At 36.5% G+C, this 25,207-nt stretch overlaps 1 protein-coding gene across 5 annotated transcripts in view; it reads right to left on the reverse strand.

The window, feature by feature from the left end:
• XIRP2 (xin actin binding repeat containing 2) overlaps positions 1-25,207 on the reverse strand; it is a 345,116-nt gene that overhangs the window by 68,374 nt on the left and 251,535 nt on the right. The window contains exon 4 of one of the 5 annotated variants that reach the window (XM_003266201.4): positions 6,220-6,318. The exons of 3 other annotated variants lie outside the window; for them this stretch is intronic. In XM_003266201.4, the coding sequence (XP_003266249.1) occupies positions 6,220-6,318 (99 nt within the window). Of the gene's footprint in view, positions 1-3,348; positions 3,598-6,219; positions 6,319-25,207 lie in introns of those variants that run through there. One more of the 5 variants, XM_003266202.3, reaches the window with a different exon arrangement.

Consider the following 25,207-nt stretch of genomic DNA (forward strand, 5'->3'; position numbering starts at 1 on the left):
AATGTGGATTACTTACTGTGCTGCTCACTGGCAGGTTATTTTAATGCCATTATTTAGGCTACAAAGCCCCAAGAGTCATTAAATATGGCCACATTGTCATTGTTGTGAAAAACTCATACAAGTAATTGATTGCATTTGCTGATTTTCAACTTTTTCAAGAAACCAAAACCTGCTCTTTTCATTGCCTAATTGTCATTGTTTTTTGTGCTCTTACTGATTATATTATACAAATGGAAAAATAGTTTAAATTTGTAAGAGGTGGATTCCAACAACTAGGAAAATAAATAGTAAGAAATTTTTACTCTGGAGTTTATAGGTATCATGTCAAAGGAGAAGACCATATTGTGGACATAATAATATATGTCATAATAATATATGTTATAAGAAATACTTACTCGGTCTTAGTCCCCAGTCCCTGGCATAGAAACCCTGGAGTCACCTGAGAATGACTTTTTTATGCTAATGGGATGACTCTTGGCAGCCAGGAGTGGGGGGTAGGGGTGGGGAGTAGCTTCAGGATAGGGGCTGGTTGCCAGAAAAAAACAGTAAGTGATTAAATGGTTAGAATATTCAACCCCATCTTTGGTCTCTGAAAAGAAGAGAGAGGTGGAGATTGAGTTCAATCAGCAATGGTCAATGATTTAGTCACCCATGCCTTATGTAATGAATCCGCCATAACAACTCCTAAAGGACAGGGTTTGGTGAGCTGCCAGATTGGTGAACACATCCAAGTGCTGGGGATGGCTTGCTAGAAGAAAGCAAGGAAGCTGTGTGCTTCTGCCCTTTAATGCCATACCTTGCCCTATGCATCTCTTCCATTTGTCTGTTCCTGAATTGTAGCCTCTATAATATACCAGTAATAACAAATAGAACACTTTTCTGAGTTCTGTAAGCCATTCTAGCCAATCATCTGAGGAGGGAGTTGCAGGGACCCCTTAATCACTAGTCAGGTTGGCAGAAAGATTGGTGGCCTGGGCACTCCATTAGTGGCTGTCTCCTGAAGTGGGCAGCCTCGTGGGACTGAGCCTTCAACCCGTGGAGTCTTTGCCGAGTCCTAGACCTAGTGTCAGAACTGAATTGAATTGTAGGACAGCCAGTTGGTGTCAGAGAATTGGAGAATTGGTTGGTGTTGGAAAAGACACAACACTTAATATCAGAATTAGTGTCAGAAAACAGATAATACAACATGCCACACAGTCAAATAAACAACAAGCACCTATATGGAATAAACCAGTGTTCTAAAAAAGTCATTAATTAATTAGAAAAGGTGAAGTAACTGTTCTGTGAGGGATGAACCTGTGATGTGAGTGAGCAAGTGTGTGTTTCAGGAACAGGAAGAAACACATTACAATTTAATTAAATTTCAAAGTGTAACTTCAATGCTTTCATAAGAGGAGGTGGGAAGCAAATAAAAAAGACAATATAATGTCAATTAAGTTCTGTCTTCACAGATCATTCAATCAATAATCTTGGAATTACACTGCTGGGCACTTATTAAGTGTCTGCCCTGCTCTACAAATTAATAAATCTAGACATGACTCCTGGCTATCAAACAAGACAAACAAAAATGGTCTCTTTTAATACCCAGAGTTGTGTGCATGTGTGTGTGAGAGAGAGAGAGCAAGAGAGAGAAAAAGAGAGAGAGAAATGTATCAGGTCCCAGTACTGAAGTTACAAGGAGTGTCCAACTCCACATTGCCTAATCATAAGTAGTGTTTTACCAAGTAAGTAAAAAAATACTAAGGTGGAGAAGTTTTTCAAACGTGGTAAAGGTAAAGAGAGAGACTGGAACTGATAGAATAGTGGGAAGCTATCAGCTGTGAACAACAGTACATTATCCATGAACCTTGTGGGCTTTTAACCTCAAATTAAAGCTGAAGAAAGGCAACACTCTCCTCTTCCTCTGTAATCACAGAAGAAACGATGCCCGAACTGACATTTTTCCATGACCATTTTCCCAAGTAAAGCCCTCTGAGATCATTAAAGAATGTCTCATTTTATTTTTCAGGTGGTGGAGGGAAGCTATGTCTTAAAGATGCCCAACACCAGATGAAAGCAGAAACATTTAGTCCAAACTCCAGACTGCATTTTTCCCAAACAGCTGGCACTTTGCCATAGTGCAGGCATCTGAAATGCGGACTGACTTTTAGAAATGGATCTAGTTGTTAGTTTACATGTTGCTAACAAGAAGAAAAAATACTCAAAGATTAGGCGGAGGAGCAGAGAAATACTTAAGCATAGAATTCAGGGTTTTGTCATTTCTGACCCAACAGTTTTGCCACTCAATAATTTTATCTTCCAAAACTCAAAACAGGTGCTCTTTCATATTAAATCCATGGCTCTGAATGTCGCCAAGGTAAATATTTTGCCTGTCCTTTGGCGCACTGCACATAAAATTTTAAAATAATTCAAACAACCTACAGCTTGTCAGTGACCAAATAGAGCACTGGTAAAAATAAAATATCTTTTGGTTCAGCACCAGCTGGCTAAATTTAAACCCTGTATTATGTAATCTTAAAGTGTCCTTGCTTTTAGTTGGTGTCTTAAGAGATTCTGTTATCATGTCTCTTCCAAATCACTTCAGTCTCTAACTTCTAAACATTTAGGCCCAACAGGACCAAATTAAGGTGTTCACAAGCAATCGAAGACAGAAGAAAAATCCATTTGAAACAGTATATAGGGCATGATATCTTTAAAGTAAAATCTCATTCTTCTCTGTTTAAAGTTGTAGTTTCTATAATTAGGACTGGCAGATCCAACTGGCAGTGCTTTTCTTAATTCTGCAAAACATGTAAGAACCTGATTCTTTAATCTTATTCCAGTAATACTCCCAGAGGAGATGAGACTCTGGCTGGAGCAAGAACTACAAAAGCAGAGTAAGGCTGAAAAAGAATAATTTTCATGCATTTCTTTGAGCAAGCTGTAACAGTTGAAAACATTGTAAACTCTTCCTTTCTCTCAACAAATTCCAAGAAATATAATTTATAGTTTTAAATATATTCATTACATTTCTGCTCATAAATGACAAACTAATTTTTTTCTCTGCTTTCTCTCTTATTTGTAAGTTGAAGTATAATTTTAACTCATGACTGTTTATCAAGTTTGGCTCATTATTCTTCAATAATAAATATGAAAAATGCTATTCCTCGAAGAGATTACCATATGAAGCTCTTAATTTTATCCTATTAAATCAATGGTAAATATTATCATAGAAGCAAAATCCAACTGGATATTTTCCTTTACAATGATTACAATTTGACCTATGGTCTTCATTGACCTTAAGTAACCAGTGAGAACATTTTACAATCCAGGAAGCAGACATGTAGTCAATGACTATATTACACTTACCTTTTATGACATTTAGGTTTAACCCCAAGTTTGTGGAAATATCATATATCTTTATAGTTCTTCACAGACTAGCTTCCTCCCTTATTTCATGTACAGCAAATTTCCCAGTCCCCTGAAAGCAATGAGTGCAGTGGAGGCCCGCTCCACTGAAGGGTCTATCAAGCAAGTAGATGGGACGGCTGAATTTATTTTAGCAGAGTGTCTAAAGGATGCAACTTGGCACCTATTTTTAGGAACTGAGCTCTGTATAGGTGGGGCCTGAGTCAACCACTCTTTTAAGAAGAGTGTCTCTGAGGCCACTCTGCCTCGTAGTGTCCTCAGTAATGTATGCATGGCTCTAACACATGTGCAGTCAATCAAACTCCCTTCCACAGCCACGACCACCAGCCAACTCTGAATTTCTGTATAAAGTCTGCAAATGAGCCAGTGCCGATGAGGAAAAGGAGGGATTAAAGTTCTGGAATTACTTGCATTTGTTTTAATACTTTCAATCTTTTAAGAGTCAAGAATATGAAAATAAAGTAGGTGGAAAAAGTTTCAATTTATTCTGGTGCAATAATTAACATGGATTCTCAGGAAGAGGAGACATTGCTTTTCTTTGACAAAATGTTCTTAGATATGTAAAACATTAGTTTGTTTTTTGAGGCTTCACATATAAAGCAAAACACTACTCTAGTGTTGGCTTAAGTAAAGGCTGTGCTGGTTTAGTTAAAAAAAAAAAAAAAAGCCAAGGAAGAATGGTGGAAAGGAATTCTAGAGAGAATAGAGAGCACCCTTGCCGTGTGAGTCCTGCTCATTAATATTAGCTTTAAATCATTCGGCATGAGGAAGAGCAGGCAGGGAAAAGGAGTCACCTCACATGCTCCTGAATCATATTAAATGTCCTTTGCTGCCAGGACTTACCAAACACATGCTGCCAATCTGACCCAGAACCCATCGAGCATTGCCATTTAGCTCAAAAATGACAACATCTCATACATTCTCAGTAAATAGAAAATAACCAGCTTCCTTTGTCTTTCCTCCCTTCTATGATTTTCCTAATGTTGTGTGGCCTAACGACAAACTCAAATAAAGAAAGGAAATTGCCCTTTGGCTTAAAGAAACACCTGACCTATATACTCTATTTCATATAAAATGCCTATTTGCAAGCTGTTTACTATAATATTTACTAATAAAATCAGTAGGTATACTACATTTTTCCATATACAATATTGGTTTCTGTTAAAAGTAGGTCAAGGAGTGATATTCCAGCATATTAACTCTGAGAACAACTTTCTGAAATAGTGTTCTATATACTCCACAAGAGTGTTCAGGGCCAGGAGCCAGTATAGACTAATTATTTAGAGTTGTGCTTCCAAGTATGATAGCTATTAGGCACATGTAGACATTTAAATTTTAATTGATCAAAATTAGGTAAAATTAAAAATTCAGTTCTTCAGCTACATTTAAATAAGTCAGTCTCCACATGTGGACAGTAGCTATGTATTAGTGCAGATATAAAACATTTCCAACATTGCAGAAAGGTCTGTTGGACAATACTGATTTAAATCACGGGATTTCAACATAGCTTTGATAGTAATATACTCTGTGACCTGGGCGACTTTCACAACTTGTCTAAGCTTCACTTTATTCATCTGTGACTAAATAGGACTAAGTTGACCAACTTTCCATTGGTGTTATGAAGATGAAATGAGATAATATGTATCAATTAATTATTATACTTACATTGTTATTACTCCAACATAATATTTACATAGTAAATAATTATTACTTTGCTATATGCAAAAGAAAATGATACTGGATCTGAAATCGCAATAGTTCAATTTAAATTATGAGGAGATTGATCCTACAATGTAAACATAGTCAATTTTATTCTTATATTTGCATATAGTTGCTAATGATGCTTACGGTGATTTTACTCTTTTAAAGGTTGTTAATTACTCAAAGATCTGACTTCTAGCTTCCTCACCTTCTCTCCTTATTAAAAACTCACTGTTTTCTCTTTCCATTTTATTGATAATGTTTCTTTAAGTTTCACTCATGACAACTTTTCTTCAAACTTGCTGTTTTTGATTTTTCAGGCAAAAAGCGTATTTGATAAAAATACATATACATTAAATATTATTTTTTCACTTTTTTCTCGTAATAAATTTTCTAATGTATACGTTAGTACAGAAACCCAATGATTATTCATTAAGATAAACAAAAAATGGTCAGGAAAAGAAACTTTGGTAGAACACTGTATAATAATTAGTAATAATTAAGAACAATAAATGTTAAATCTACAGGAGCACACATAAATTAACTGACCTAAGTTCAAGCAAAAATGTTCAGTCATAAAATTAATTAGTGATCACATAATTTGGTTCATTCATTTTAGTCATGAAGACAATGAAAACATCAGGACCTAGATTCTGACCATTCATTATTACAGTGGTTTTAGACACTAAATTTCATTCTTCATTTAATAACAGTTTAATCAATTATAATGAAACTAGTATGAAAGCAAGATAGATGAATGATGGGTAGACGGATGGATGGGTGATAGATAGATAGGTATAAAGGCAGAAAGATTAATAAGGTGATCCCTTGTATCACAAAACTTAGCACATTCAAATTGAAAATGTTACTCCCTATCTAATCTGATATAGATAGTGCCTATAGCTCTACCTATTACAACCTGTATTGTACTTGACTGAAACTTAAGTTTTTCTAGTGGGATGATGCTAGTAATTAGCATCAGGCCAATGCTGTCATGGAAGACAATTAGAAAGCGGCATCAATTACAGAGATAATATATGTAAGGCATCAGAGATAGCCAAACCAATGAGACCCAGAAGCAGTACAATTCAAGAAAGACGAGAACCTTACAAATACAAGTTGAGGATTTGAGGCTGTTCTTGGGGATCTTTGTCAATTTTGGATGCAGGTAGAGCCTGAGAATCTGGGCTTGGTCTGAGGAGAATACTGCTGCTGGAAACAGAGAAACAGCAGAACCTCTGGCAATTCCATGGGACTGGAGCGACAAAACTGGAGAGGCGAAGGATCTCAAATTCTATTTTCTTTCTAAGATGTTTCCTAAATTCCAAAATTTCACAGGATAGCAGGATACAATCGTAAGCCCAAACAAAACCCAAGAAAAGCAAAGTGGAATAGCGTACATTTTCATGATACTTAACAAACAAGTGTCTCTGAGGAGGGCCGGTAACAGTTGAAAGCCTTCAAATAAGAGGGATACTGACTCTAAAATAATGTGCAACAACTGCTTGTCTTTAGAAATGGCTTGATAATCTGGGTTTAGCTGGAAGCTGAGAATTCTGTCTTGCCCCTAGCAGATGGGAGACAGATGAACCAGCAAAGGTTTTGGCATTTGATCAGGCTTGGAGTGATAAAATTGGTGACTCGAGTATATTCAAACACAGCCAATCTCCCCCTCAAAGCATTTGCCAAATTCGGAAGCTTCACACGGTGTGAGGCTAAATAGCCAAGCTGAAAAACCTCAGAAAATAGAGCAGAGATGCCTGCAGACTCCATGTTGAGGAGAAAAGGATCTCACAGATTCTCAAAAAAATTAATAAATAAATTAAGGCGGTCAGCGCCTCTCTGCCCTCCATTCTATCTGCTCAGCAGAGGAAAGATTTAATATCTCTGACGAAGGTCACAATCTGCAGCTTTGTTTTTGAATACACCCTGCTTACCTTTCAATTATAAAAGTACTAAGCATGCAAAGAGACAGAATGTTGTCATCGATACTAAAAAAAAAAAACTTTTCAAGGAAGCTGGTGTTGTAGACACTGAAATTAGCAGATAAGGACTTTAAAATAATCACAATTGATATATTTAAGAAAATATAAGAAATAACACACAAAACATATGAAAAGATAGAGAATTTCATGAGAAAATTAAAATGACAAAATCACAATGAAATAGACATTCAAAATTTGAGAAATACAATACCAGAAATTAAGAAATCAATGGTAGATTTAACAGCAGATTGCAGATAGCAAAATACAAAATTTTTAACCTGGAAGACAAATGGATAAACAATAGAAAGCTTGTGTATGGATATTTTTCATTAAATATCAATAAGTACTCACTAGATTTTCAGCAGCAGTATGACATTATTGAATCATATAACTACACTCCATTAAAGCCTTTGTTGCATTTGTCCTTGACAAGCTACAGCTACATTCTCTCATGTTTGTTCATTTTGTGCTAAGTGAATGAACAGTGCCACCCCATTACTACAGCTTGCTTTTGCCATCTAGTGTAGTTGCTTTCTTCACAACTTGCAATCTATGTCTTATCTTAGTCTACAATGAAAGATATTTAGCAGAACAGAGCCCCTAACATACACAAAGCCCTTCTACTGCTAAAGACTTCCCTCTTAGGTTAAGTTGATATATGACGTTAGGTCCACTTAGGAATCCATTATTTGTAGGTGTTCTTGATAACCTTAAATAAAATCGATCTGGTTAGGGTACTTCAAAATTCTATGTGCTTCTTTTCTAGGCTATGAGACATTTTGAATTCACTCCCTTTTCTATTTTTGCTGGTGCTACCATTTGTTAGGTGAAGACTATTCTCTTTGACATAAAAGACCAACATTGATTTGGCTCACATTTATTTTCTTGTTCATTAATTAATATAAAAACTTTCCAATAAAAGTAGTAAATATTTTTTTCTTTCTTTAATTTTCCTTTAAGAGAACCATTTACATTTTATAAAGAAATTGTGCCAGCAATTTAATTAGGTGATTTACCTTTATTATTTTCTTTTATTCTGTCAGCAACCCCAAGATATTAATGTTTTCACCATTTTATAGAAAGAAACTGAGGATGAGTGAAGTTAAATAATTCTCCAAGGACAAAAGTTAATAATCAGCAAAAGTGGGAATTGGATTCATTTCTGCTGACTCTATATGTTTGGATTATTTGGGATATTATTTATCCTGACCTTAATCTAAAAGTTCTATCCAAGCGCTATGCTGGGTGATATGTTTTGAGAGGGATCAACTCTTCCTCATAGTAAATTCTTAGTGTAGGCCTGCAATAGGTAGGCTCTGGCAAGGCCCTGTCTGTGCATGATAGCAAAGTGAACTATCAGGGGAGATATGGGAACTTTAAAGCTGGGACAACTGTAGTTCAGTTATCTGGTATGTAATTCTGACCCAGTGGGGCCCATTTAAGGTTTTTAGAATTAAAGAGCAAACATATAAATAAGAAAGTTTCATGTTATTAGCTAGCATACACAAAACACTAGCCCACCAATTAGGATTTGGCAATCTGCTTTGATCCTTGCAGGTAGCATGACCCATTGACCCATTCAGGTGTCATGTAAGCATAATTAGGGTATTAGTAATTGAATTGCAGTTAAATTTAATCAAGTATAATTTACACTTGTCCAAGTTTAATTCCATTAAAATTACATCATGGTATTAATAAACTATGAATAAGGTCTTTGAGCATATGACTCATATTTAAATCATATCTCATAGTGTTAAGTAGAGTGACCGTGATAAATTTATCATGCAAGCCAGGGGGCTTTTGGGAGTGAAGAAAGCACCATTAATAACTATGCCAACATAATGGCATAAGCTGGGATGGTCCAGGGGAAACACGGATGCATAAACACCTGACCAGTGAGCCAAATGTGGACCCTCTTGACTCACCACTGGAGCACACTCTGAGGAGGATTTCTAATGATCGGCTCCCAATATAAAAAATAAAAGTAAAAATGTTCTTTACTAGTTACGTCAGTGTTTAAAGGATCATCTCTGTCCTATAAACATAATTTGGATTAGACATATCCCTTATAATAAAGACAGGAATGAATGAAAGAACTATAGAGAATCAATGATATTTGTTCCAGAGGAAAAAAGGTAAGGTATAATTAGGAAGCTTCCTGGTTAAAAAAAATGGTGGAGGTCTAGATGTTCTTGATAGGCTTCTTGTCAACCTTCGATTAAAATAATTTAAAAAACAAAAAATAACATTAATTACTAATAATGAGAGAGAGTGAGAGAGTGAGAAGTTGAAGAAAAATAAGAATTTGAAGAAGACAAAGAGGAAGAGGAGTTGGAGAAGATATGCTGAAATTCATACAGAATTTCCAATTGTGGTCATCTTTGTGAGCCACAAACATGAATCACAATTTTGGATGACATACTGCATAGGGCAAACTCTGAGTCAGAAGGGAACAAACAGTTTCCCCAAATAATAGAGAGAGGCTTGGGCTCACTCCACAGTCTCATCTTGCTTTGACCAAAACTAGGTGGGCTCACCAATTCCATGTAAACATCTTCTGGACCAGCCCAAGCCACAGCCCTGCCTCTGCTACACCCCTACCCCATCATTACATACCTATGCACACACCATGTCTCTCAGGAGAAAAGGAAAAGATAATGATGTGTTGTTAGGTTTTTAAGGGAACAATGCTTTAGAGAAGGGGTGGTGGAACTCTGTATTATTTCATAGTTGGTACCATACAAAGGGAAGTTTACACATTGTATCTGAAAACACAAGTTAGGATTGTAAGGTATAGGATGGAAGTCATAATTCTATTCAGCAACTTTGCACAGTATCAGTAATTCAAGATTTTAGATATAATTCAGAAGGAAAAGAAAAATCGATGGGAGAAGTTATAGGAACCGAGTATTTAGTGATGGCAGAATAACAAAAATGTACTCACCTTATTGAAAGGAAATGGCAGACCTCAGTCAACGAACACCCAATGCAAGTGAAATAAGTGGACAAGGTAGAATAAAGAGGCACTGCTAAACAATGGTAAGGGACAGTGATTGGATGAGGCACAGAACTGATCAAGTTTATTAGTTTATTCCAAAATACCTGAAAAAGCCACAAAGATACAAATGATGTTCTTGATGTGCTCAAAAAGATTCAGGGAGAGAAGCTTCTTTGAAAGTGCATTAGCTGTTATTAAGGAGACAATAAAATGAAATAAAATAATGAAAACAGTGAAGACTAAAATAGACTGCAAAAAAATGCAAAATTCAACAGAAAAATTAAAATGGCACTTGATACAGAAAAGAGTACATATAAAAATGAAATTCAATCAATGTAATGGGGAAAATTTTTAGAAATTTTTCCATAACACAGGAGCAAAATCAAACAGATGAAAATGAAGACCTAGATAAGGATTAATATGAAGGAAGAGGTATGATCAAAGAAACATAACTGTTTCAGAGGAAGAAAGAGCAAAATAGCACAGAAATAAATATTAAATTTAAAAGGAAAGAAACAGTTTTTGAGGTGAAGTAAGATCTGAGATGACAAAACCAAAGGCTCAAGACATCTGGATATGCCCTTATAAATTTTTGAATTTTAAAGATTAAAAAATAATGAATAAAGAAAAAAGACAACTGATCTCAGAGTTCTTCAGTAAGATATGCACTATGAAACAGTGGAATATTAAGTGAAAGGCGTTTCAAGTTTGTTTGTTTTTGTAATGGACATAACTTTGAATAGATGACTCTATAGACAACTTTCTGTTATTTACGTATGAATATAGAGGTATATTTTAGAATATATAAAAAATTTCTGATCAGGAGCAGTGCCTCATGCCTGTAATCCAGTACTTTGGGTGTGTGGGGCGAAAGGATGACCTGAGCCCAGGAGTTTGAGAAGAGCCTAGACAACATAGGGAGATCCTGTCTCCATAAAAACATAAAAAAAAAAATTTAGCCCAGTGCGGTGGCACGTGCCTATAGTCCCAGCTACTTCAGAGGCTGAGGTAAGAGGATCCCTTGAGCCCTGAAGTCAAGGCTGCAGTGAGTAGTGATCATGCCAATGCACTCCAGCTTGGGCAACAGAGCAAGACCCTGTCTCAAGAAAAAAATTATCAGATAAAGAAAATTATTAGGCTGGGCGCAGTGGCTCACGCCTGTAATCCCAGCACTTTGGGAGGCCAAGATGGGCAGATCATGAGGTCAGGAGTTCGAAAGCAGCCAGGCTAATACAGTGAAACCCTGTCACTACCAAAGATACAAAAAATTAGCCGGGCCTGGTGGTGCACCCCTGTAATCCCAGCTACTCGGGAGGCTGAGGCAGAAGAATCACTTGAACCTGGGAGGTGGAGGTTGCAGTGAGCCAAGATGGCACCATAGCACTCCCGCCTGGGCAACAGGGAGAGACTTTGTCTCAAAAAAAAGAAAGAAAATGATTAATGTGTCCTCACTGGGGAAGCGACTAAAATATATCTGCAAGCTCACAAAAGAAGATTCCAAGTGAAGAGTAAAAGAATGGGAAGCTTATTGCATAAAAAGATATTATTTGCATTAAAACCAAACAAATATTGTAATTGCAGTTACAAAATTGGATGTAAAATTAAAATATTCTTTGAAAAATATATATAAAAAGAACACAGCTTTAGTATATATAACATTATTATATTATGTTAATAATGTAATGATTCAGGGATCTAGTCTTAGATTAAAATATATCCGGTGTCATTTAATATCGAGAGTGGAGAAAAGCAGGAGAAATAAAATTTAGTTGAATACTTTGGAGCTTGATGATTTATTCAGTCATACATTCTTTCATTGAGAAAATTTTCAAATGTTTATTGAAAACCTCTGTGTGAAGTGCTGTGCTAGATATGATGTTTACAGATAAATAAAACATCCATGGGCCTTAGTAACACACAAATAGATATGTGTAAAACAGGATAAGTTTATGAAGGAGAAGAAATTATTGGTGTGAGGAAAAAAAAGCAAAAAGTTTAATCTGAGTGGTCCAGAAAAACACCTTAAGGTGGTCATCAAATTTTAAATTTCTTCAGGAGAATAAATACAAAAAGAAAAAAAAGAGTGAAGTAAAAAACCTTACGAACAAATATGGCTCACTAGCCTCTACAAAAATTACTATTTACAAAGTTATATTAATTAAATGCTGCAAAATGAGCAGAAAAATGAGCATTATTTTTTAGTGGAATATAAATAACCATCCTGAATCAAACAATAGTGTTTAGTAAAGGTAACAAAATGGAAGAAATTTGTCAAACAGCCTTTGGAAACCTAACTAAGTAACTAGAAATAAATTATTTTAAAAGCTCACATTATGCTTTATTTCAAAATATATTCCAAGCTAATTAAATACTTCAGTTTAAATGCAATTAGTATTAGAAACAGAAATGTGTTTTTCATAGTTATATGTTAAGTCAACATTTCATACAGTGTAAGAAATTATGCATAAAACATCTTCTCTAAAAAAGCACCCAATCCTTTTTAATATAGGTAACTGATTGCTGTTAAGTTTTTCATGTATCCCGAAATGTTCTCTGTATACAAGCACATATATGTGTTCATATTTGAATAAAACACATGTATAAATAACATGTATATATATGAAACAATACTTTTCACTTTTCTACAAATGGGAGAATTATATACCCAATGCTCCACATTTGCTTTTTTTGTTGTTGTTTTTACTGAATAATGTTGCAAATCAATTTCTGTTAGCATAAGAAAATCTTATTAATCTTAATGGTCATTTTATGGACATACCATATTCCATTTAGTCTCCTATTTGTGGTTGTTTAGGTTGCTTCCAGAATTCTTCTATTAGAAAAAAAGATGCAATCAATAATCTCAAACATGCGTGTGCTTGACATATTAAGGGCTACATGCCTCTAATAAATATGAGAGATATTGACAAAAGTCCCTCTAAAGGGCTAAATTACAGTTATTGCCAATTTAGTCTTCTACCACTGGTATGTGAGAGTACTGTCAAACACTTGGATATTTGCATATCTGATAAGTGTAGTGTTACATTATTTAAATTTATATGAATATATTAATATGGAGTGAGGCAAAGCAACACATGAATATTTAACTGATTTTAAAAATATAAACTTATCTTTCTCATAAGGGCAAAAACCTAAACAATCTAAATGCCTACAAATTGAGAATTTGTTAAGCAAATTAATATACATTATAGAATAATTATAAGCAGACATTTTTATAAAATGTTTTTGAAGAATACTTAATAACATGGAAAAATGTTCACATTAGATGTCAATGCAACTTCAGATTTCCCTTAGGATGCAGGATTGCAAGAGAAAACATTCTTAAAATAACAATGAGCTGAATACTCTACATTCATAGATATAAATATAGAATTATAGAATTGTTTTAAGTTCATCTGAAATCAAGGTTATAGGAGAAACCTAATGAACTGAAATGAAAAAGAAATGATAAGCTCTATCTATGAGATTAGAGACAATTATTGTTTTCCTCTTTAGCACATCACTGGGAGGAGGAAGCTACCGCAGATGTAGACAAAACGAAAACAGCTGAGTTATTAATTATTCTTAAAAGTAGATTTGGGCTAATGTGACATTTAAAAATCATTTTAAGTCCCAGGCACAAGGAGGATCTATGCCTATCCACCAACTGTCCCCCATAGAATTTCGCTCAGCTGCAATGAGATCTACTGGTGGCAGGATTGAAGAGAGAAACCTCACAATCAGCCTGGTCCCTTATGCTGAGTGCAAGACGGTGACCACGTACAAATGAATTAGAGACAGAGGAGCAGACAGACACATCTCTCCCCCACACAGGTGACTGGGTTCTCTGGAAGTCTGAAAGGAGTGCAGAGGAGCTGAGACAAACCATTCAGAAACTCAACTACCAGGACTTGCCAAACAATGATTCCAATTCCACTCACTAATGTAAATCCTCTGGTGAACTAAATATAACAAAGACAATCATAGAACTGACACATAGCTAATCTATAGACTAAATTGACTTACCCCACACTAACAACCTTACAAAATAAATATGCCCTTTACTGAGAGGGCATAATATTTATTTCAGCTTGTTCAGTTCTTTACACAAAATGTCCAGTACTCAATTAAAAAATCATGAAGCCCCAAAGGAAGCAAGAACACATGACCTATGATAAAAGAAAACACAGTCAATAGAGCTGGAGGCGAAGATGGCTTAGATGTTAAAATTATTCAACAAAAATTTTAGAATAGAGAGGGGACTGGCAAGATGGTTGAATGGGAACAGCTCCGGTCTGCAGCTCCCAGCGAGATCAAGGCAGAAGGCGGGTGATTTCTGCATTTCCAACTTGGGTACTCATCTCATCTCACTGGGACTGGTTAGACAGTGGGTGCAGCCCACGGAGGGCGAGCAGAAGAAGGGTGGGGCATTGCCTCACCTGGGAAGTGTAAGGGGTCAAGGAACTCCCTCCCCCAGCCAAGAGAAGGCCCTGGGTTTCAAGCACAAAACTGGGCAGCTGTTTGGGCAGACACTGAGCTAGCTGCAGGAGTTTTATTTTCATACCCAGTTGGCACCTGGAATGCCAACGAGACAGAACCATCCACTCCTCTGAAAAGGGGGCTGAAGCCAGGGAGCCAAGTGGTCTAGCTCAGCGGATCCCACTCCCACGGAACCCAGCAAGCTAAGATCCACTGGCTTGAAATTCTCGCTGCCAGCACAGCACTCTGAAGTCGACCTGGGATGCTCAAACTTGGTAAGGGGAGGGACGTCCACCATTACTGAGGCTTGAGTAGGTGGTTTTTCCCTCAGATGGTAAGCAAAGCCACTGGGTACCACAGCTAGGCAAAGCCGCTGTAGCCAGATTGCCTCTCTAGATTCCTCCTCTCTGGGCAGGGCATCTCTGAAAGAAAGGCAGCAGCCCCAGTCAGGGGCTTATAGATAAAACCCCCAACTCCCTGGGACAGAGCACCTGGGGGAAGGGGCAGCTGTGGGTGCAGCTTGAGCAGACTTAAACATTCCTGACTGCTGGCTCTGAAGAGAGTAGCACATCTCCAAGGACAGCGTTCAAGCTCTGCTAAGGGACAGACTGCCTCCTCAAGTGGTTCCCTGAACCCCCTGCCTCCTGACTGGGAGACACCTCCCAGCAGGGGTCAATAGACACCTCATACAGGATAGCTCCAGCTGGCATCTGGCAGGTGTCCCTCTGGGATGAAGCTTCCAGAGGAAGGAACAGGCAGCAATCTTTTCTGTTCTGTAGCCTCCACTGGTGATACCCAGGCAAACGGGGACTGGAGTGGACCTCCAGCAAACTCCAGCACACCTGCAGCAGAGGGGCCTGACTGTTAGACGGAAAACTAACAAACAGAAAGGAATAGCATTAACATCAACAAAAAGGACATCCACTACATTATGGTAAAGCGATCAATTCAACAAGAAGAGCTAACTATCCTAAATATATATGCACCCAATACAGGAGCACCCAGATTCATAAAGTAAGTTCTAAAGAGACTTAGAGTCCCACACAATAATAGTGGGAGAATTTAGTACCCCACTGTCAATAGTGGACAGATCAATGAGACAGAAAGTTAACAAGGATATTCAGGACTTGGACTCAGCTCTGGACAAAGCAGACCTAATGGACATCTACAGAACTCTCCACCCCAAATCAACAGTATATACATTCTCAGCACCACATCATCCTTATTCTAAAATTGACCACATAATTGGAAGTAAAACACTCCTCAGCAAATACAAAAGAATGGAAATCATAACAAACAGTCTCTTAGACCACAGTGCAATCAAATTAGAACTCAAGATTAAAAAGCTCACTCAAAACAGCACAACTACATGGAAACTGAACAACCTGCTCCTGAATGACTACTGGGTATATAACAAAATTAAGGCAGAAATAAATAAGCTCTTTGAAACCAGTGAGAACAAAGACACAATGTACCAGAATCTCTGGGACACAGATAAAACAGTGTTCAGAGGGAAGTTTATAGCACTAAAAATTGACACCCTAACATCACAATTAGAAGAACTAGAGAAGCAAGAGCAAAAAATTCAAAAGCTAGCAGAAGACAAGAAATAACTAAGATCAGAGCAGAACTGAAGGAGATAGAGACACGAAAAACCCTTCCAAAAAATCAATGAATCCAGCAGCTTGTTTTTTGAAAAGATTAACAAAATAGATAGATTGCTAGCCGGACTAATAAAGAAGAAAAGAGAGAAGAATCAAATAGACACAATAAAAAACGATAAAGGGGAGATCACCACTGATCCCACAGAAATACAAGCTACCATCAGAGAATATTATAAACATCTCTCAGCAAATAAAGTAAAAAATCTAGAAGAAATGGATAAATTGCTGGACATATACACCCTCCCAAGACTAAACCAGGAAGAAGTTGAATCCGTGAATAGACCAATAACAGGCTCTGAAATTGAGACAGTAACTAATAGCCTACCAACCAAAACAAGCCCAGGACCAGACGGATTCACAGCCCAATTCTACCAGAGGTACAAACAGGAGCTGGTACCATTTCTTCTGAAACTATTCCAAACAATAGAAAAAGAGGGACTCCTCCCTAACTCATTTTATGAGGCCAGAATCATCCTGATACCAAAACCTGGCAGAGAAACAACAACAAAAAAGAAAATTTCAGGCCCATATCCCTGATGAACATCGACACGAAAATCCTCAATAAAATACTGGCAAACCGAATCCAGCGGCACATCAAAAAGCTTATCCACCATGATCAAGTTGGCTTCATCCCTGGGATGCAAGGCTGGTTCAACATATGGTTGACACAGCCAAACCATATCAAATGGCAAACAGGCATATGAAAAAGTGCTCACCATCACTGATCATCAGAGAAATGCAAATCAGAACCATAATGAGATATCATGCCACCCAATCCAAAAGCCAGGCATTAATAAATGCTGGTGAGGTTGTGGAGAAAAGAGAACCCTAGTACACTGTAAGTAAATGTGTAAATTAGTGTATTTACTATGGAGAACAGTTTGGGGTTCCTCAAAAAACTAAAAATAGAGCTACCATACTATCCAACAATCCCAATGCTGGTTGTATTTCCTCAAAAAAGGGAAATCAATGTATTGAAGAGATATCTGCACTCTTATGTTTATTGCAGCCCTCTTCACAATAGCCAAGATTTGTAAACAACCTAAATGTCCATCAGTAGATAAATGGATAAAGAAAATGTGGTGCTTATACACAATGGAGTAGTATTCAGCCATGAAAATTAATGAGATTCTGTCATTTTCAGCAGCATGGATGAAAATGGAGGTCACTATGTGAAGTGAAATAAGCCAGGTACAGAAAGACAAACTCTGCATGTTCTCATTTGTTTGTGGGATCTAAAAACCAAAGCATTGAACTCATGGACATAGATGGTAGAAGGATGGTTATCAGAGGCTGAGAAGCATAGTGTGGTGTTGTGGGGGAGGGAAGTGAAGATGGTTAATGGGTCCAGAAAAAGTTAGAAAGAATTAATAGGAACTATTTGATAGCACAACAGGGGGACTACAGTCAATAATAATTTAATTGTACATTTAAAAATAGAATAGCATAATTGGGTTGTTTGTAATACAAAGGATAAATGCTTGAGGGAATGGATACACTGTTGTGGGAAGTCAGGGACCCCGAAAGGAGGGACCAGCTGAAGCCATGGCAGAAGAACATAAATTGTGAAGATTTCATGGACATTTATTAGTTCCCCAAATTAATACTTTTATAATTTCTTACACCTGTCTTTACTGCAGTCTCTGAAAATAAATTGTGAAGATTTCATGGACACTTATCACTTCCCCAATCAATACTCTTGTGATTTCCTATGCCTGTCTTTACTTTAATCTCTTAATCCCGTCATCTTCGTAAGCTGAGGATGAATGTCGCCTCAGGACCCTGTGATGATTGCATTAACTGCACAAATTGTTTAAACAATATGAAATCTGCGCATCTTGTAAAAAGAACAGGATAACAGTGATGTTCAGGGAATAAGGGAGATGACCATTAGGTCGGGCTGCCTGAGAGCCAGGAGGAACAGAGCCATATTTCTCTTCTTTAAAAAGCAAATAGGAGAAATATCGCTGAATTCTTTTTCTCAGCAAGGAACAGCCCTGAGAAAGAGAATGCGTTCCTAGGGGTAGGACTCTAAAATGGCCATTCTGGGGATGTCTGTCTTTTATGGTTGTAGAAAAGGGATGAAATAAGCCCCCCGGTCTCCCATAGTGCTCCCAGGCTTATTAGGATGAGGAAATTCCCGCCTAATAAATTTTGGTCAGACTGGTTGTCCACTCTCAAACCCTGTCTCCTGATAAGATGTTATCAATGACAATGCGTGCCCGAAACTTCATTAGCAATTTTAATTTTGCCCCGGTCCTGTGATCTCACCCTGCCTCCATTTGCCTTGCGATATTTTATTACCTTGTGAAGCATGTGATCTCTGTGACCCACACCTTATTTGTACACTCCCTCCCCTTTTGAAAATCACTAATAAAAACTTGCTGGTTTTGCGGCTTGGGGGCATCATGGAACCTACCAACATGTGATGTCTCCCCTGGACACCCAGCTTTAAAATTTCTCTCTTTTGTACTCTTTCCCTTTATTTCTCAGACTGGCTGACACTTAGGGAAAATAGAAAAGGACTCATGTTGAATTATCGGGGGCGGGTCCCCCTGATAATACATAATTTTCCATGATGTGATTACTACGCATTGCATGCCTGTACCAAAGTATCTCCCGTACCACATAAATATATACACCTATTTTATGCCCACAATAATTAAAAATAAGGAGTACATTTAAAACATGTGTCATGAAGACACTAAGAATGGGAAAACTAATGTGGCTATATTGATGTCAGAAAAAGTAGACTTTGAGGTTAAGAGTGTGTAGGATGTAGAATGGGGCATGCCACAATGATTAAAAAGGACCAATTTATGAAGAAGACATAGGATTCTTAAATCCATATATACCTAATAACAAAACTCCTAAACACTTGAATTAAAAAACTCAGAACTAAGGAAAAAATAAATTCACAATCATAGTTGAGAGCTTTAACATCTCTTTCCATACTTGACAGAATAAGTAGACTAATATCAGTGAATATGTAGAAAACTTGAAAACACTATCATCTCTTTGACTTAGTTGACATGTACAAAACACCAACCTAATAACAGAATGCATATTCTTCTGAAGTGAACATAAAATAATTATTATTAAAAAACCATCTATATATATAGCAAACTAGTAATTCCTACACAATATGTTCCTTGAGCACAATTATATTAAATTAAAAATCAGTAACAATAAGATACCTAAAAACGTTCCAAACATTTCTTTTTTTTTTTTTTTTTTTTTTTGGAGACAGAGTCTCACTCTGTCACCCAGGCACCCAGGCTGGAGTGCAGTGGCGCAATCTCAGCTCACTGTAACTCCGCCTCCCGGGTTCACGCCATTCTCCTGCCTCAGCCTCTCAGAGTAGCTGGGACTACAGGCGCCCGCCACCAGGCCCGGCTAATTTTTTTAATTTTTAGTAGAGATGGGGTTTCACCGTGGTCTCGATCTCCTGACCTCGTGATCTGCCCGCCTTGGCCTCCCAAAGTGCTGGGATTACAAGCATGAGCCACTGCGCCTGGCCCAAAATGTTCCAAATATTTCTAATAAAACAACCCATTTCAAAGTACCCCATGAGTAGAAGAATAAATCACAAAAACAATTAAAATAAAATTTTAAGTGAATGATAATGCTAACAACTTGTTAAAATTGTAGAATGCAGTTGTAGCAGTAACTAGCCAGACATTTTTAGCGCTAAATGCATTTATTAAAATAAAGAATGAGGCCGGGTGCAGTGGCTCATGCCTGTAATCCCAGCACTTTGGGAGGCTGAGGTGGACAGATCACCTGAGGTCAGGAGTTCGAGACCAGTCTGGCCAACATGGCAAAACTCCTTCTCTACTAAAAATACAAAAATCAGCTGGGTGTGGTGGTGTGCACTTGTAATCCCAGCTACTCAGGAGGCTGAGGCAGGAGAATCACTTGAACCCTGGAGGCGGAGGGTGCAGTGAGCTGAGATTGGGCCACTGTACTCCAGCCTGGGCAACAGAGCAAGACTCTGTCTCGAAAAAATAAATGCAGAAAGGCAAAAAGAGAAGTTTTACCTTAGCAGCTGGAAAAAGAAGAGTAAAATAAATTGAAAGCAAGTTGAAGAATGGAAATAGGAAAAATAAGATTATAAATCCATATAATAAAAACATACCATAAAGATAAAGCAAAACTAGTTGCATTATTAATTACTAAAATTGCTAACATCTAGCAAGATTGCTTAAAATAGAGGAGAAAATAGAAATTATCAGTAGCAGGATTGAAATATTGAACGTCACTAGAGATATTGCAGATTTTAAAAGGAAACATAAGAGGGTATTGATAATCAATTTTTTGTCAGTAAATAGACAACTCAGATGATATGAATAAATTCTTTGAAAAGATACCACTTATCACAAGCAACACAAGAAATAAAATATACAAATAGCTCTATATTCAGTAAATGAATTGTAATTTTAATTTAAATTATCTCCCCACCTAAAAAATTCCAAGTATATATGACTTCATTGGTAAATTCTATCAAAGACGTAATAAAGAAATAATACCAATATTACCTAAAATTTTTCAAAAAAATAGAGGGAAGAAACACTTCCTGACATATTTTTTTAAGCCTATCTAACCCTGATACTAACATCAGGCAAAGGAATTAAAAGAAAGAGAAGTTAAAGACCAATATTTCTCCTGAGCAGAAACTCAAAAATCTTGGTGTATTAGAAACTTAAATATAGCAATATATAAAGAGATCACTTAAAAATTTTTTAAAAAGTTCTTTATCATTGCAATAACTGAAGAAACATACTTGACAGCATTCAATACTTACTTATGATTAAAACTCTCAACAAAGACTAATATGAAACTCTTTAAACTCAACAAAGAGCATGTACAAAATTCCTTACAGCTAATGTCACACAATAAAATGAATGCTTTTTCTATATTAAGAATGAGATGATGATGTCTACTCTCACCTCTTCCACTTAGTATCATATTAGAGTACCTTACAAGTATAATAAGGCAAGAAAAATAAATATAAGACAAAATGATCAGCAAGGAAGAAGCACAGCTCTCATTATTCAGTCATAACCATATATTCAACAATGTCCAAAAATTACTATAATAAAACCACAAACACAGCTATACACCCAGTAGATACGGCAAGCTCACAAGGTATACAATATACCCAAATTAATACTGTTTCTAAATACTAGCTGCAAACAATCAGAAAATAAAATTAAAGAAACTTTACCACTTGAAAGCATTTAAAAGGAGATTTCCAGATTCTGGTCCAGCATGTAAGAAGCTTGGAGGTTGCCACTCACTCAGTCTTAAGAAGTCAAAAGCTGAAGTAATTGAAAAATCAACTCTTCTTAGATCTATCAGAAAAGTGAGGTCACAGGGCAAACTGATGTCAAGATTGGAGATATTAACAGGTAAACACAGAGAACCGAAACTTACCAGAGCAGAAACTCTAAACAGTAACCTCTACAAGAACCAGTGTTGGAGAAGGCAAAAGTGAACTGTACTTGAGGAGTTATTGGAGGTTCAGTGTGGACTACTCTGAGACTTAAAAACCCCAGGGCCACCGAGTCATAGGAGAGCCCCTACATTTTTGTAAGTTTTGCCTTCAGGAGCACTACCTGGTCTTCACAACAAACAAATTAAAAAGTCACCTCACGTTTTTGGTGTCAGAGAGGGGAAAAATAATCATTTTGAAATAAACTAGAGAATTATGTTCTGAACAGAGTTTGCCATCAAGGAGAAACTGTTTAACCAGAGCCTAATCATAGGACTATAAAAGGCTTCCTCTCCCCCAACACCTTACCACTATACTACTAAAGGTTCATTTACAGCAGTTCCTTTTACCTAGTATATCATGTCTGACTGTGAATAAAAGGCAAACAATATAATTTGAGGAGACAAACTCAAAGTCAGACTCAGATACGGCAGGGACATTGGAATTATCAGACTAGAAATTTAAAATAATTGTGATTAATATTCTAAGGGCCCTAATGGATAAAGAAGAGAGCATGCAAGATCAGATAGGTAATGCACTTTGGGAGGCTGAGGCAGGCGGATCACGAGGTCAGGAGATCGAGATCATCCTGGCTAACAGGGTGAAACCCTGTCTCTACTAAAAATACAAAAAATTAGACGTGTGTGGTGGCGGGCACCTGTAGTCCCAGCTACTTGGGAGGATGAGGCAGGAGAATGGTGTGAACCCGGGAGGCAGAGCTTGCAATGAGCAGAGATCATGCCACTGCACTCCAGCCTGGGTGACAGAGCGAGACTCCAACTCAAAAAACAAAAACAAAAACAAAAACAAACAAACAAAAAATAAGAAAGAACCAAAAAGGAATGCTAGAGATGCAAAACACTATAACAGAATTGAAGAATGTTTTTGATGGGCTTATTAATAGACTGAATACAGCTGAGGAAAGTACCTCTCAGTTGAGAATATCTCAATAGAATTGTCCCAAATTAAAAAACAAACAAAACAAAACAAAAAAATCAAAGAAAAAATCAGGACAGAATATCCCAGAACCATGAGACAACTTACAAAAAAAAAATGTAATGGGACTCTCAGAAGGAGAAGTTAGAAAGAAACAGAAAAAATATTTGAAACAATAATGACTGAGAATTTCCCCCAAAGTAATGTTAGACATCACACCACAAACCCAGAAAGCACAGAGAACACTGAATAAGATAAATGTCAGGAAGTCTACATGTAGTCATATTATTTTTAAACTACAGAAAATCAAGATTAAAGAAAAAATGCTGAAAGAAGCTGCAATTAAAAACAGAAACAGACAAGCTCACCTAATGAATAGCATAGATAAGAATTATATTTGACTTGTCATCAGAAACCCTGCAAGCAAGAAGAGAGTGAAGTGAAATATACAAGTGTTGAGAGGAAAATACCACCAACTAGAATTATGTATCCTGTCCTTCAAAAGTCGGGAGGAAATACTTTCTCTGACTTCAAAAAAATGAGGAAATTTGTTGCCAGTAGAATTGTGTTGGAAGAAATATTAAAATAAGTCATTTAGAAAGAAGAAAAATGATATAGGTCAGAAAGGCGGATCTACATAAGAAAGAATAAGCATCTAAGAAGGAATGAATGAAGATTAAACAAAAATCTTTTATTTTTCTTATTCTTAATTGATCTAACATAATTATTCAAGATAATAGCAATAATGTAGTTGATTATATATGCTTATGTATGTGCTATATGTTTATGTATGTTTATATGTAAGTGAAATGAATGACAGCAATGATACAAGGGACAGGAGGGAGGAATTAGGATTATTATGTATTATAAGGTACTTGCACTACCCATACTACCCATGAAGTGGTACAGAGCTATTAGAAAGTGGATTTGGATTCATTGTAAGCATATATTGCAAATTTGAGAACAATAACTAAAAAAAGTTTTAAAAAAGTACAATATGCTAAGACTGGAGAGAAAATAAAATCACACTAAATGCTCAATTAATACCACGAAAAGCATAAAAAGAATGGTGGAAGACTAAAACAACAGGAGCAACTGATATAAAAAGTAACAAATATGAAAAATATTAATCTAACTCTATTAGTAATCACTTTGAATGTCAGTGGTCTAAATATACCAATTAAATACAGAGATTGTCAGAGTAGATCAAAAAATAAGACCTGACTATGTTATCTACAAGAAACCCACTTTAAATACAAAGAGATATATAGAATAAAAGTAAACGGACAAAGAAAGATATACCATGTTAACATTAATTAAAAGAAAGCAGAAATAGCTATATTATATTCAAATGGAGCAAACTTGAGAGCAAGGAAATTTATTAGGGATAAGAGGGGTATTGCATATTAACAAAGGATGCAGTTATCCGATACAACAATACTTAATGTGTATATACTTAAAAATAGATCATCAAACTATGAGAGGCACAAACTGATAAAAGTGCAAGGAGAAATAGATACATGTATTTTTATGGTTGGAAACTTCAACAATCCTGTAACAAATGGATAGATCCAGCAGGCAGAAAATCAGTAAGAACATAGTTGAATCCAACAACACCATTGATATAATTTGGATGTTTGTCCCTCCCAAATCTCATGTTGAGATGTAATCCCCAGTGTTGGTGTTGAGGCCTCATGGGAGGTGTTTGGATCATCGGGGCAGATCCCTCATGAATGGCTTAGTGACATGCCCTTGGTGATGAGTGAGTTCTTTCCGTGAGTTCACACGAGATCTGATTGTTTTAAAGAGTGCCGCACCTCCCTGCCTTGCTCTCTCTTGCCATGTGACTTGCCTGATCCCTCTTTGCCTGCTGCCATGATTGTAAGTGTCCTGAGGCCTCACCAGAAGCAGGTGCAAGCCCAAATAACCACTTTTCTTTATAAATTACCCAGGGTCAGGAACTTCTTCATAGTAATGCAAAAACAGATGAACACAACCATCAATCAACTGTATATAATGGATATCTATAGACTACTTTATACAAAAATAGCACAATACACATTCTTTTCAAGTTCACATGGAACACTCAGTAAGACAGAACACATTCTAGGCCATAAAATACACATTTCTAAATTTAAAAGAATAGAAATCATGCAATGTCTGTCCTTAGACTACAATGGAATTAAGTTAGAAATTAATAACAGAACGAAATGAGAAAATTCCCAAATATGTGGATATTAAGCAACATACTACTAGAAAGTGTGACATGCATCAAAGAAAAAAACCCCAAGATATTTAAAATATTTTGAGCTAAATGAAAATAGAAATACAACTTATCAAAATTTATAGCCAACTGATTTTAGACAAACAGGCATAGGCAATACAATGGAGTGTGAATTTTCAACAAATGGTACTGGAACAAGTAGACATCCATATACAAAAATTAAGCTAGAAATAAACCTAACATATTTTATAAAAAATTCTAATGGATCACAGACCTAAATGTAAAGTGCAAAACTGCAAAACTCCTAGAAGATAAGAT

The sequence above is a fragment of the Nomascus leucogenys genome, chromosome 17 (assembly GCF_006542625.1).
Source record: "Nomascus leucogenys isolate Asia chromosome 17, Asia_NLE_v1, whole genome shotgun sequence".
NCBI lineage: Eukaryota > Metazoa > Chordata > Mammalia > Primates > Hylobatidae > Nomascus > Nomascus leucogenys.